Source organism: Austrofundulus limnaeus, unplaced genomic scaffold, assembly GCF_001266775.1.
Source record: "Austrofundulus limnaeus strain Quisiro unplaced genomic scaffold, Austrofundulus_limnaeus-1.0 Scaffold7, whole genome shotgun sequence".
NCBI lineage: Eukaryota > Metazoa > Chordata > Actinopteri > Cyprinodontiformes > Rivulidae > Austrofundulus > Austrofundulus limnaeus.
Window position 1 is genome coordinate 5,311,674 of NW_013952409.1, and position 12,087 is coordinate 5,323,760.

At 38.1% G+C, this 12,087-nt stretch overlaps 2 protein-coding genes across 3 annotated transcripts in view; one reads left to right on the forward strand and one right to left on the reverse strand.

Moving 5' to 3' along the window:
• Positions 1-274: 274 nt before the first annotated feature.
• ribc2 (RIB43A domain with coiled-coils 2) lies at positions 275-6,395 on the forward strand. 2 transcript variants are annotated; one of them, XM_014034422.1, is made up of 7 exons: positions 275-494; positions 3,800-3,881; positions 4,166-4,486; positions 4,565-4,683; positions 5,760-5,915; positions 5,991-6,154; positions 6,240-6,395. In XM_014034422.1, exons 1-7 carry the CDS (start codon positions 378-380, stop codon positions 6,307-6,309), a joined length of 1,029 nt encoding a protein of 342 aa, XP_013889876.1. In that variant the 5' UTR covers positions 275-377; the 3' UTR covers positions 6,310-6,395. The 2 variants fall into 2 exon arrangements, with proteins under 2 accessions (XP_013889876.1, XP_013889870.1); XM_014034416.1 differs by having other exon boundaries at positions 277-494; positions 5,991-6,157.
• Positions 6,396-6,493: 98 nt separating this feature from the next.
• ada2a (adenosine deaminase 2a) overlaps positions 6,494-12,087 on the reverse strand; it is an 8,506-nt gene continuing 2,912 nt past the window's right edge. The window contains exons 3-10 of the mRNA XM_014034433.1: positions 11,098-11,317; positions 10,585-10,798; positions 10,377-10,504; positions 9,596-9,686; positions 9,411-9,519; positions 7,675-7,832; positions 7,368-7,570; positions 6,494-7,291 (exon numbers count right to left, since the gene is read on the reverse strand). Coding sequence (XP_013889887.1) covers positions 7,201-7,291; positions 7,368-7,570; positions 7,675-7,832; positions 9,411-9,519; positions 9,596-9,686; positions 10,377-10,504; positions 10,585-10,798; positions 11,098-11,317 — 1,214 coding nt within the window. The 3' untranslated portion in view covers positions 6,494-7,200. The remainder of the gene's footprint in view (positions 7,292-7,367; positions 7,571-7,674; positions 7,833-9,410; positions 9,520-9,595; positions 9,687-10,376; positions 10,505-10,584; positions 10,799-11,097; positions 11,318-12,087) is intronic.

Here is a 12,087-nt window from a genome sequence, read left to right on the forward strand (position 1 = left end):
GGACAAATTGCAGAATCTAATCCTTGGATGAAGTGAACGTGTCATTCCTCAACATGAAATAATCTGAGTCGGATGTTGCTGCAGACTCACTCTTGAATAAACTCGATCAAAAAATCCTCTTGCCAAGCAAGTATGGCAGGAATCCGATTTTATGCTAAAAGGGCTTGCCATAACAAAAGACAAGTAGGGGTCTCTGCAGAACGTAATGTCCTGTGGGCGGAGACGCAAGACGACAACGGAAAGAGCCGACGACTTACGGAAACTSACGAACGCCTCTTCTGGTTTCCTAGCAACCGGTGTGTTTGACGCTGTGGAGTTTTTCGGTGGTCTCCAGTAATAAAACTCGAGTCTCGAAACAAACAAACCTCGGACTCAAAATGTTCAACGTTGAGCTCATTTCCGACCGCCTCGCCAGAACAAATCTGGAAAGACGTCGCCAAAAGGAACGGGAAAGGCAGGAACGAATTTTTAACGATAAAATGAGGACGATTGGGGTAAGTTTGTGTGGTTAGCGATAGCAGGAAGCTAATGGCTATGATGAGATTTAACTAAATAAATACCAGTGCTGTATAAAGTACCACAAAGTGATAATTGAGTAAAAGTACCTATCTTATCAAAAAAATACTTTGGTAAAAGTTAAAGTCTCCTTTAGTATTACTTGAGTAAAATTAAAGTATCTGATATGTTTGTACTTAAGTATTAAAAGTAAAAGTATTGATTTAATATAAGCAGTTACATTTTTTTGTAATGCCATTAGGAGGTGACCACACCAAAAAGCAGAAATGACTATGTTGTATTAAAATAATTTATGTTAAATGTAGGATGCACTAGTCTCGCTGCAGTAGTGGGCACAGTTCCTCTAAAGCACTATTAGGGGAACTAATTTCTTGATTAGTGCTTTAGGGCTAACTGAGGTCTTTAAATGTCATTGATCAACATTATTGTTCACAGCTGAGGGTGAAAGCTGTCACACATTTTGTTCATATGTGTGTCACTTATCTACAAGGTCACATGTCAAACTCAAGGCCTGCAGGCCAAATATATCAAGGCTGCCCAAAACTTTTCCCCAAAATGAAAATCTATCTGAGGGCTGCAGCCAAATGCAATAAAAATAATTAATGAAATACAAATATTTCTTAAGTACAGTCCTTTTTATTTTAATGATTATGTCCTGCTGGAGTGTGACATGATTTGTTTGTGTACAAACTAATACAGTATCAGAACTTTTATATATTTATACTTCTCATTCAACCACAATAAGTTCATTCTATCTAGGAGGCACAACTTATATGGATAGTTTTTTTACAATAAGAAGCTGGAATGTGCGGAGCCTGTCAGGTGACATGGAATAAAAAAAATATACATCACATGGCCACAAGATAATGTGTGTGCACGTGATAATTAATGTGGCCAGCAATAGGCTAATTTTGAGCAGCCTTACTGTGATAGACACATTATTGGAGTCAGATTGTATATAGCCTGCATTGTTTTCTCTTTAACTGTTCAAATATGCACACATTATCAGTGTGCATTGCCAATGCAATGCACACGTGATTTGTTTCCCACCCAAGTCATCTCAACTTTGCCATGCTTCTCCTCCTGCATACTTTGTCCTAGAGCTGCCACTGTAATTTATATCTGTAAAGCTCCTGTGTGCCAAAAGATGGCTATGCCTTATGGTGCCTGTAAAACTTATAGTTTATGAAATATTAATGTTTAACGAAATATGATGGCAGTCAATGGAGCCTTGTATTGGTCCAATACTGCCCCATGCTGTACTCAACTTGGTACTGCACCATAGTTTAATATTTCAACTCAGTATTTCAGTGTTTACAGTACTAATANGAAATACAAATACTTCTTAAGTACAGTCCTTTTTATTTTAATGATTATGTCCTGCTGGAGTGTGACATGATTTGTTTGTGTACAAACTACAGTATCAGAACTTTATATATTTATACTTCTCATTCAACCACAATAAGTTCATTCTATCTAGGAGGCACAACTTATATGGATAGTTTTTTACAATAAGAAGCTGGAATGTGCGGAGCCTGTCAGGTGACATGGAATAAAAAAAATATACATCACATGGCCACAAGATAATGTGTGCGCACGTGATAATTAATGTGGCCAGCAATAGGCTAATTTTGAGCAGCCTTACTGTGATAGACACATTATTGGAGTCAGATTATATATAGCCTGCATTGTTTTCTCTTTAGCTGTTCAAAAATGCACACATTATCAGTGTGCATTGCCAATGCAATGCACACATGTGATTTGTTTCCCACCCAAGTCATCTCAACTTTGCCATGCTTCTCCTCCTGCATACTTTGTCCTAGAGCTGCCATTGTAATTTATATCTGTAAAGCCCCTGTGTGCCAAAAGATGGCTATGCCTTTTGGTGCCTGTAAAACTTATAGTTTATGAAATATTAATGTTTAACGAAATATAATGGCAGTCAACGGAGCCTTGTGGTGGTCCAATACTGCCCCATGCTGTACTCAACTTGGTACTGCACCATAGTTTAATATTTCAACTCAGTATTTCAGTGTTTACAGTACTAATATGATTGTATTTTGGTGTTTTACTATAATATTGTCTTAATACTGCTTGACTGTTGTAATATTATGCATTTTTGTGTCTATAATTGTATTGGCAATGTGGCGTCTTTCTGCACACATACAAACCAACCCCTGCCACCATCTTCTTCCAGAGCTCCACTGGTCTAATGGTCTATGTCATGAAAATGTGGGAGATCAGGGTTCAAAACCCAGCTAATGCAACTTTAACAAAAAATCTCTTCAAACTTCATATTGTCACACGATAACCTTAATTCTAAACACCTGCTGACGTGACAGGCACAAGCTGGTATAGAAAACACATTTGAACTTGGTCAAAGTTCATTCTGCAAGTCCAATGCTGCCGGCAATGATGCTATGTGGCAATGCACACTTGTTTTTACATCGTAAAAAAAACCCATGTCTAGTTGTTATTATTATTATTATTATTATTATTATTTGGTGTATGCCAATATAAATGGATCATCTATCATAGTAGACCATGTATGAAATGACAATGAATGCCTTAGTTGTGTGTCGAGGAACAGATTTTTTACTGTGTTCCTGAACGCAGCATAACTCGACTCCTTCTGCAGCTGAGGCGCAGAGGGACAGGAGTGCTCCTCGACTTTTGAAAGTTGAGCTTCAGAAAAGAAAATAAAGCTTTTTTTTGACAAATAAACAACTCCAGTTGTCACCTGGGACTTATAGCTGCAGCACATAAAGCTAACAAACTACTTCATGCCTAACGTAAGTTGCTGACGTAGCAACGTCATTCATTCTATTAAAATCAAAATCAATTAAGGTAAAATAAAAAGAAATTAGGTTAATTCAGACCAGTCTATGTAAACAACAAACAGTCTGCATGGAAATGACAACAATAATTAGTTATATGTGGTGGCCACAACATAATTATTATGCACACGCATTCTCGTTGCCACATGATAATTTTTTTAATACTATGTCACCAGACGGGCTCCGTAGAAATGAAAACAAGCAAAAATGAAATAAAAGTAACAAATTTATACATTTTGCCCTTTTTCTTAAATGTAGGAAGGAGTAAGGAGTAGAAAGTACAGATAATTGTGTGTAAATGTAAGAAGTAGAAGTAAAAGGTAGGCTGAAAAATTACTCAAGCAAAGTACAGACACCCACAAGTTCTACTTAAGTACAGTAACAAAGTATTTGTACTTAGTTACTTTACAACTCTGAATAAATCAATGTGCTGATTTGTTTCAAAGGTTGACAAAGATGCTTTAGACGTGCAGGTGAAAGAGAAGAGTCAAGATGAAGAAGACGCAAAAATGGAAGAAAATGGCTACAGTGAGTAACAAAATGTCTCAACAGGTTCTTATTGTAAACTATAAAATCAAAGGTTATCCTAAATTATGGAAAACGGTGGAGTAGTTTTTCAAAAAAATGGTAAAAATGGTAAATGGAATGAACTTAGAGAAAATATTGATTTATTTTATTTTTAGACATTTCATATGCATCTTTAATCTCAGAAAAATAGTAAACAAACTTAAATGACATAAAAATGTAGCTTAAATAAAGGTTTAATTGTAACACCATAATAAAATTGTATGTGACCTGTCATCTCAAAACAGATGCTGATGTGCTCCAACAGAACAAAGCAGCCCGTATTCTCCAGCACAGACAGGAGAAGGAGAAGCGCAAGATGGAGAAAAACCTCCAGACCTACAGGTTTCAGAACCAGCACCTTCGGACCCGACGTGAGTTTGATCTGAATGACCCTGACCGCTTCAAAAAGATGGACCAGAGTGATGCTCGGATGCTGCTGCCTGGCCTGGTGGGTGAGGACCAGGACCGTCAGGGCAGACGGCAGAGACAGCGGGAGCAGCTCAGGGACTGGCTCATCCAGCAGCAGACTGAGCWGGAGGAAGAGAGGCGTCAGCAACTGATGGAAGGCAGGCGCTCTCTTTGCACTATAAACGCTCCGTTTGCACACAACACACGCTCACATCTTCTTCTCTACTGAACTTTAGACCAGAGCTACGACCAAAGCAGGGTAGAAATGGACAACGAGGCTGTAGAGCAACAGAACTTTGAGATGGAAAGGAGAAGGGCAGCTGCCATTGCCATGAACGACTATAACAGAGCCATGGTAAGTTATTCCAACAACTGCTTAAATTACCAGATGAATGTCGCTGATCTGGTTCTGGTTCAGCAGGAAATTCTAACCTGAAATTCAAATAATCCTCTTCTTATTTTGGCTGTTTCCTTTTTAAGGCTGCCACAGTGAGTCATCCTCTATCCTCTCTTTTTCCTGGCAGCTGTATTTCTAACGGACATCCTTGTACCAATATACCCACTGTCCCTCCTCTGTCCGAACCATCTCAGTGCGGCCTCTCTAACTTTATSTCCCTGCCTTCCTCTTATTYACKTTTATATCATCCTGCTTTTAAAGAGTCTGCATGATTAAATGCATTTGGATTAAATACCTTTCACCTTTTCCAGGGTCCCTACAGTTTAAGGCAAGTTAAAGACTTTTTAATGTCAAATTAAATTACCGGTAAATTAAAGACCAATTTCACAATTAACGACAAAAAAAAAAAATTTAAACTGGCAAAAACTCATGAATCAAAGTATTTTTGGTTGAATTATTCAAATATCGCTAATAGACCAATTGTTTTTATCCATATCTAACTGCTCTTTTATCAAATATAGCTACAAAAACAGTCTTCGCAGTCAGTTTTAAACTTAATTTAATTCCTGAAAATCCTCTTAACGACCCAAAATTTTGAGTTTTTTGACCCACAGTGGGTTCTCGACCCCAGCTTGCTGCAGATGAATCCTTAAAGTGCCTATGATGTAAAATGTTTGTGCGAAAAATGAATGCATTTTTTGCAAAGACATTATTAACATATTAGAAAACAAATTTCCCATTGCTCAGGTGGGACAGTTGTCGAGATACTTGCATGTGAAATAACAGGAAGTGATGTCAAAAGGGAACATSTGAATGGGAATATTTCAAAAATAAATGTTACCAATTATTTTAATATTCGATACGAATTACAGCCATCCTGCTTACAATGTGTTAACATTTTTAAGACTTCTGAAGATTGATTTAAGACATTTTAAGGCTAATTAAGGCCTTATTTTTGGATTGATGAATTCAAGGCCTTTTGAGACTTTTGAAGGATCTGCAGGAACCCTGTTTTCTCTTTCTTTCTGCATCAGATTGAGGACAAAGGCCATCAGGATGAGGGGGAAAGTAACGTGCTGCAGAGCCGTGTGGGAGTGCCCGGCCTGTGTCTCAGCAAAGACAGAAAAGCCCCTCCTGAGAGCCTGCAGCAGGTCATTCAGTTCCAGAAGAACCAAGTAGAGGAGAAGAAGGTAAAAGTGTTTGCCTGTAAATACGCAGCCCAGACGAGGGTGGTTATTTAATGCGTCTGACGTGTGCATCTCTAGAGGATGGAGTTCGAAAGGAAGCAGGAGGAGGAAAGCTACGACCGCCTCCGCCTGGACTCGGCTCGTGCGGCTCTGCTGATGGAGCGGCAGCAGGCCAGGTTTAAGAAGCAGCTGAGGAGGAACCTGGACAGCGTCAATGTTCAGTTGGCTCAAACTCACAAACAACAGTGAGTTTCTTTTTCTTTTCTTTTTTAAGTTAAATGTTTCCTCTCACACAGACTCAATCTGCATTTAAACTGTTATTTTCAGGAAGCCAGACATTGATAGAGGCTGTATAGAAGAGAGCTTCTTCTCACAATTTAACACCTGCAGCAGATGATGGATGACTCAYCGTAATGAGAAGTGCTGGAAAAACCAGTGTGGCTGAGGAACAATGAATAAAAAGAGCTATGCAATAAAACAACAGTTATTGTCTCATTTAGTTTGCACATTTGACACCAAATGAACACGTTTTTTAGTGCTGACACTTAGAGCAAGTTCTCAAAGAATGAGATGTGACATTATTCCTGCAGGAAGTTTTATTGCGCAGCTAATCAAAAACATTGTATACAAAAGCCAAATGTTTAACACTTGTTTACAAAAAAAATTCATAACAATTACATTTTAACTTTATACTTTCACTCAAACATTTAATCAACACTGAACAGTACAAACAATGCAGCTCAATTCACTTTTATTACATTGTGCTAGCTGTGCAAAAATACTCAACGGGTAAAAATCAGTTCAGCACGAGCCAATTGGCAAACCCAGCCCTGAAAAGGACGTCGTTTTGTAAATAGAAAATAAACTGAAATGCAAATCAAATGACCAGAGAACAGCTTCATATTCAGTTTAATGAGCAGAACTGATTTATCCCTGACAGCTACAGTAGCAGCACACAAGWGTTCACATTTCAGATTGTTGTTGACAAATCACCTGGGCAGTCCTCATTTTACAGTAAAGTCACAATTATTTTATAATTCTAACATGATTAGCTCATCTTTTAGGCAATAATAAATATTGAAGTTTAAGTTCTTTTAATTGCAACAAACCCTTGAAAACTGCCAGATTTAGTTTGTTGTAACCTTTCCTCTCTGCAGAACAGACAGCCAGCCAGTGACCGAGCACCTGCTGAAGAATGTCAGTTAGAAACATAGAGCTTATTGTGTAAAAACAAAAATCATTTCCAAAAAATGGGGTTTGTATTCAAATATTGAGTTTGAGTTTCTGTTTAAAAATCATTTTCAGAGACAAATTTATTCCATCTTCTTTGCCACTCAGACATCGCTTTATTCTGTTGCTCTGAAGGTAAAGAGCTATACCTGAAAAGGACAAAAAGAATAAATAATAATAAAAACCCACACATTTTGTTCAAATACAACAGCAGCCAAGCCTCACCTGATAGAGTTCAGTGCCAGTTGTTTAAGGGAGCCTATGTGAGATTTAATGCCTCCAAAACCCACAAAAGCTTCATAGAAGTCATAAGAGAGACCAGATGAGCCGAACATGGCAGGGTCATCAGAGCTGATGACCATCGGGTGATTTTCTGACATCAGAGCAGCTGCAGGGTGGTTTCGCAGATCTTTTACAAGCTTTAATACCTGCAGAAAGAAGAAATAGAGTAACAGGTTTTAGTTTTTAGAAAATGTGAAGCACACACCAGCAGTTAGAAGATGTAGTTTGCAAAAAACAAACAAAACAGAACCTGGTTGGAGATGGGACACACTTCCACAGCCACCCCTCTCTTCCTGGACAAATCTTTGGCCACTGGATGGTGAAGGAGTGCAAACCCATGGCCGATACGGGACGTGTTCAGGAGCAGAGCATCTAACAGGTTCTGATCCACGTCAGTGCCCTCGAGGTCTACCAAGTGTAGAGCAGGCTTATTATAGTTAACTACAACTAACTAAATAACGAAAACTGCAATTGAAAAAACTTTTTAGTTAACTGGAATAAATAAAAACTGTAATAAAATGAAAAACTATAACTAAAACTGTACAATCTTTTTACAAAACTAACTAAAACTAACTGAAATTTTAGATAGAATATCCTTAGTTTTAGTGTTTGTCAATTTATTTTGAGCCGTGTGGATTTTTTTAAATTGAGTAGTTTCACATTAGCTGTGGGCAGCTTGTGGTCCGTAACAACACTTGTTTACAGTCTGCTGCTGCTCAGCATCATCTGCTAAATGACGACAACAAAAGTTGGGAGAAAACGGCAAAGTCCACTTTGAGATTTCTTTGAATGTGACTGCAAGAAAAATAAAAGCAAGTGTCTTGTAGTGGAAACAGGTGATAACACAGGTGGGATACTTCTCAAGGAAAAAACTGCATGAATCAAGCTCGCACAGATGGCTAACTATGACTATCTTAACACACTAGCTTCTATCAGTAGCTCCTGTAAAAAACAAGCAACAGGTAGCACCAAGTTAGAGACAACTATTATTACTGTCTTAAAATAATCACCCAAGTTTTTAGTTGGCAAAATTGAGTTATGCMATTATTTTAGGAAGGACCTAAAATAATTGCTATAATGAACTGCTTTAACTAGTGACCAAATAGCTGTTGGTCACAGGAACATCACAAACTGGAGGATGCATTGGCAAATATGTTTGTTCAAAATATATATAAAAAAACTAATACTAGAAGTAATAAAAACTAAACTGAACTGAAGCTAAGGATTTAAAATGCAATAATAACTAATAAAAACTAGCAAATCCACTGTAAAAACTAATTAAAACTAACTGAATCAAAATAAAAAAGTCACAAAGAAATAAAACTAAACTATAGTGAAAAATCCAAAACCATTATAACCTTGGTGTAGAGTCAAAGAAAAACACAAATTCCTGCTTTTTAAGCTACATTTTGATACCTGGTTCATCCTGATATCAGGAGGTATGCTTTGACTTCTCTTTCTAATCAAGAAAACCTATTAATATTTAGTCTGAATCTTAATTTTTGATGCTATTTTAAAGAGAAACCCTCAAATAATATTTGGATATTTATGATTTACAAGCTGGAAAGAAAAATATAAAATAAAAACTTTGCAAACTCGCAGGAAAAATGACCAAAACAAATTGAGGATTTCCGCTCAAAATCTTTTTTTTGTAGCTACTGCTCAAACAAGTTCTTCAAAACTTTAAGATTATATTTCAGATAGAGTACTTCCTGTGTTCATTATATCAATGCACTACAGCTGCCCATTTCTCCACATACAGTATCAGTTTAGACTTAATCCTCAGCTTGATGTAATAAGCTATTTATTCTCTATGTTATGATAAACAGTAACTAAAAGACAATGTGTGATATAATTGTTCAAAACTACTTCTTATTAATGTGTGATAAAACAATAAAAACCTATTCTAACCTCCTTTAAAGAACTTTTTGGAAACTTACTTGTCCTCACATGCCTCTACACCACATGCAGCAGGGATGAGCTCACCTGTCTCTCCAGCATGAAAAAAGAAAGGCAGCGTGACCCCTTCCTCCACAGGAAGTGATAAGGCATCTCTGAAATACCACAGGGGTCTGCCCCTATCCTCCCGACCCACCTGTTGATCCACACAACAAGTTAGCACCATATGTTTTTGCTTTTTAGATTTTTGCATAACTCATGTTGAACCTCACCATGTCAAAACCAGCCATAAAATCAGGGAAACCTTTCTTCAGCTTCATTGCTTCCTCCACAGCTTTGGTCATCACTGATGCATTTACACCCCTAATGCAACAACAAAGTTGTAAATAATCACCATAAGAGCTGAAACACATATGTGACTGATTAGCTAACATCATTTATCTTAACTTACTACCTTAATTTTATGCAAAAACAAACACATTAACACAAAAAATACTCAAATATATTAAATGCTTTAACTAAACAAACCTTTTGCCTCTTCGAAGGGGGTGCCAGAATAAATGAAACTTTTAGCGATGCTTCAGGTCTCTTTTACATCCGTACATTAAGAACTGCGCTGAACAGGAAGTCCACATTTCAAAATAAAAGCGCTTGGCTTAAGACAGGAAGTTAAAAGTTTCAGCGCAAAATGTTACAAAATAAAATATTGTTTCTGCTTCAACAAGATTGACTTGCATACATGTCAAGTTGTACGAATTGTCCATAAGTTATAAGGATTTTACGTCATTTTGCAGGTATACGGACGTATAGAGCAATCTTACGGATTTTTTCAAGTCTTACGGATTTTTTCAAAACCTCATTTTCAAATGTATCTAACATGTCAGAGACTGTAGGATGATAAAAATAAACAATAAATAACATCAAATAACCATAGTCCAACCTGTTCTGCCACTAGAAATAAGTTCTGCAAAAGTTACTATTTAAAAGTCCAGAATTGTTGGACATCRGAAAACGACAGATCAGATTTATTTAAAAAGTCTTCAGAAGTGTCACCTGTTAATGGTAACAATGATTCTTGTTCCGAAGAAGTCCGGGTGCTCTGCTGTAAACTGCCTTGTGACATCCTGGTAGGTCTTCAGGGTCCAGGCTCGGTCGTGGGTGCTGCCGTCTAACTCGTAAACCTGAGCGCCGATGGCACAGAGTATCAACCGATGACGCAGAACACCGGACAGAACCGACACAAACGGGGACGCTACCGTACCTGTGGAAGGAGAGCACGCAGTTCCAGGTACATGACGTTGTCCCTGTAGAACTGGGTGAGGCCCTGGTAGTAGTAGTCTCTGAAGACGGGGGCGTAGGTGACCAGACCCCACAGAGCGAGGAAGGTCTGTTCAAACGTACCCCACACCACATCCTGACTGGGGTACGCTGCCTCTGGATCCTGATCAGTGAACAGTGTCAGGTTCCTCATGATGCTGAGAGAAACGAAAACTTGTTTATAGCACTAAAACGTTTGCTTCTTGTAAAGTAATGCACCTGTATCAAGTAAAAACCCACTTTTTTATAAGTAATAATCCTTCATGCTTCAGGGTTAAAAATGTCTCAATTTGGTATTTTATCCTAAAACGTAGAAATTTAAAATAACTTTACAGAGTCTATTTGTTCAGATACAGCTGAATTGGGTATAATTAAAAAAGGGGTTGTTTTAATATAACATTTATTTTTTATACTGTATATATATAATAAAACAACAGAGTTGCAAAGATGGATTTACCTGTTGTCCAGTTCCGTGGCGTTGATGGTTTTGGCTCGGAGCTCCTCCAGCAGGACCCAAGGCGAGCAAAGCGGCAGGGCTCTGGGCCGCTGAGACGAGAAGATGAATCGGACGGACTGGCTGTCGGTCCGGCACATGTAGCAGTGCGGGCGGTACGTTGCGTTCTTCACCAGCCACTCCGCATCCACCATGGAGAAGTCGTGGACGTGAAGAGCTCCACCTGAAACACAAAGAGCTAAATCTGAAAACAGAAACATTCAGARGCCTCCTGACTGAAACAAAGCCATTGGTGCAGAATTTTCTTTTTTTTTCCAGTCTTTTTATTGATCTAATGATTTTAGCCCTCATCAATGTTTTAAGAGACCCTCAAGCAGAATTTGATTCAGGGTCTCCAATCCATCACCTACCTCCCCAACTCAGCACCACTAATTACTCTGATTTAGTTCATCACTCTTGCCGTCAACACGTTATTATTATTATTATTATTATTATTATACATTTTATTTATAAAGCGCCTTTCAGGACACTGTACAATAGAAAAAAACAAATGTAGACACATTGAATGATAGGTAGTGTGGGAGAAACATAGAAGTGAGGAGTACAGAACGGTCATTCAATTCAATTCAAAAATACTTTATTGATCCCAGAGGGAAATTAGGTGTTGTTGTAACTCATTTAACTAAAAACTTATTGTAGATGCTGATGGCTGTGGGCAGGAAAGATCTTCTGTAGTGGTCTGTATTACAGGGAAGTTGAAGAAGCCTCCAACTGAAGACACTGTCTTTCTATGACAGTCTGATGAAGAGGATGGTCAGGGTTGTCCACAATGTTCTTGATTTTATGTAAAATCCTTCTTTGCACCATCATCTCCAGAGATTCCACAGTCGTCCCCAGAACATAACCAGCCTTCTTTATCAGGTTGTTTAGCCCCCTGGCTCTGATGCTGCTACCCCAACAGATGATGGCAGAAGAGATGACACTCTCAACAAC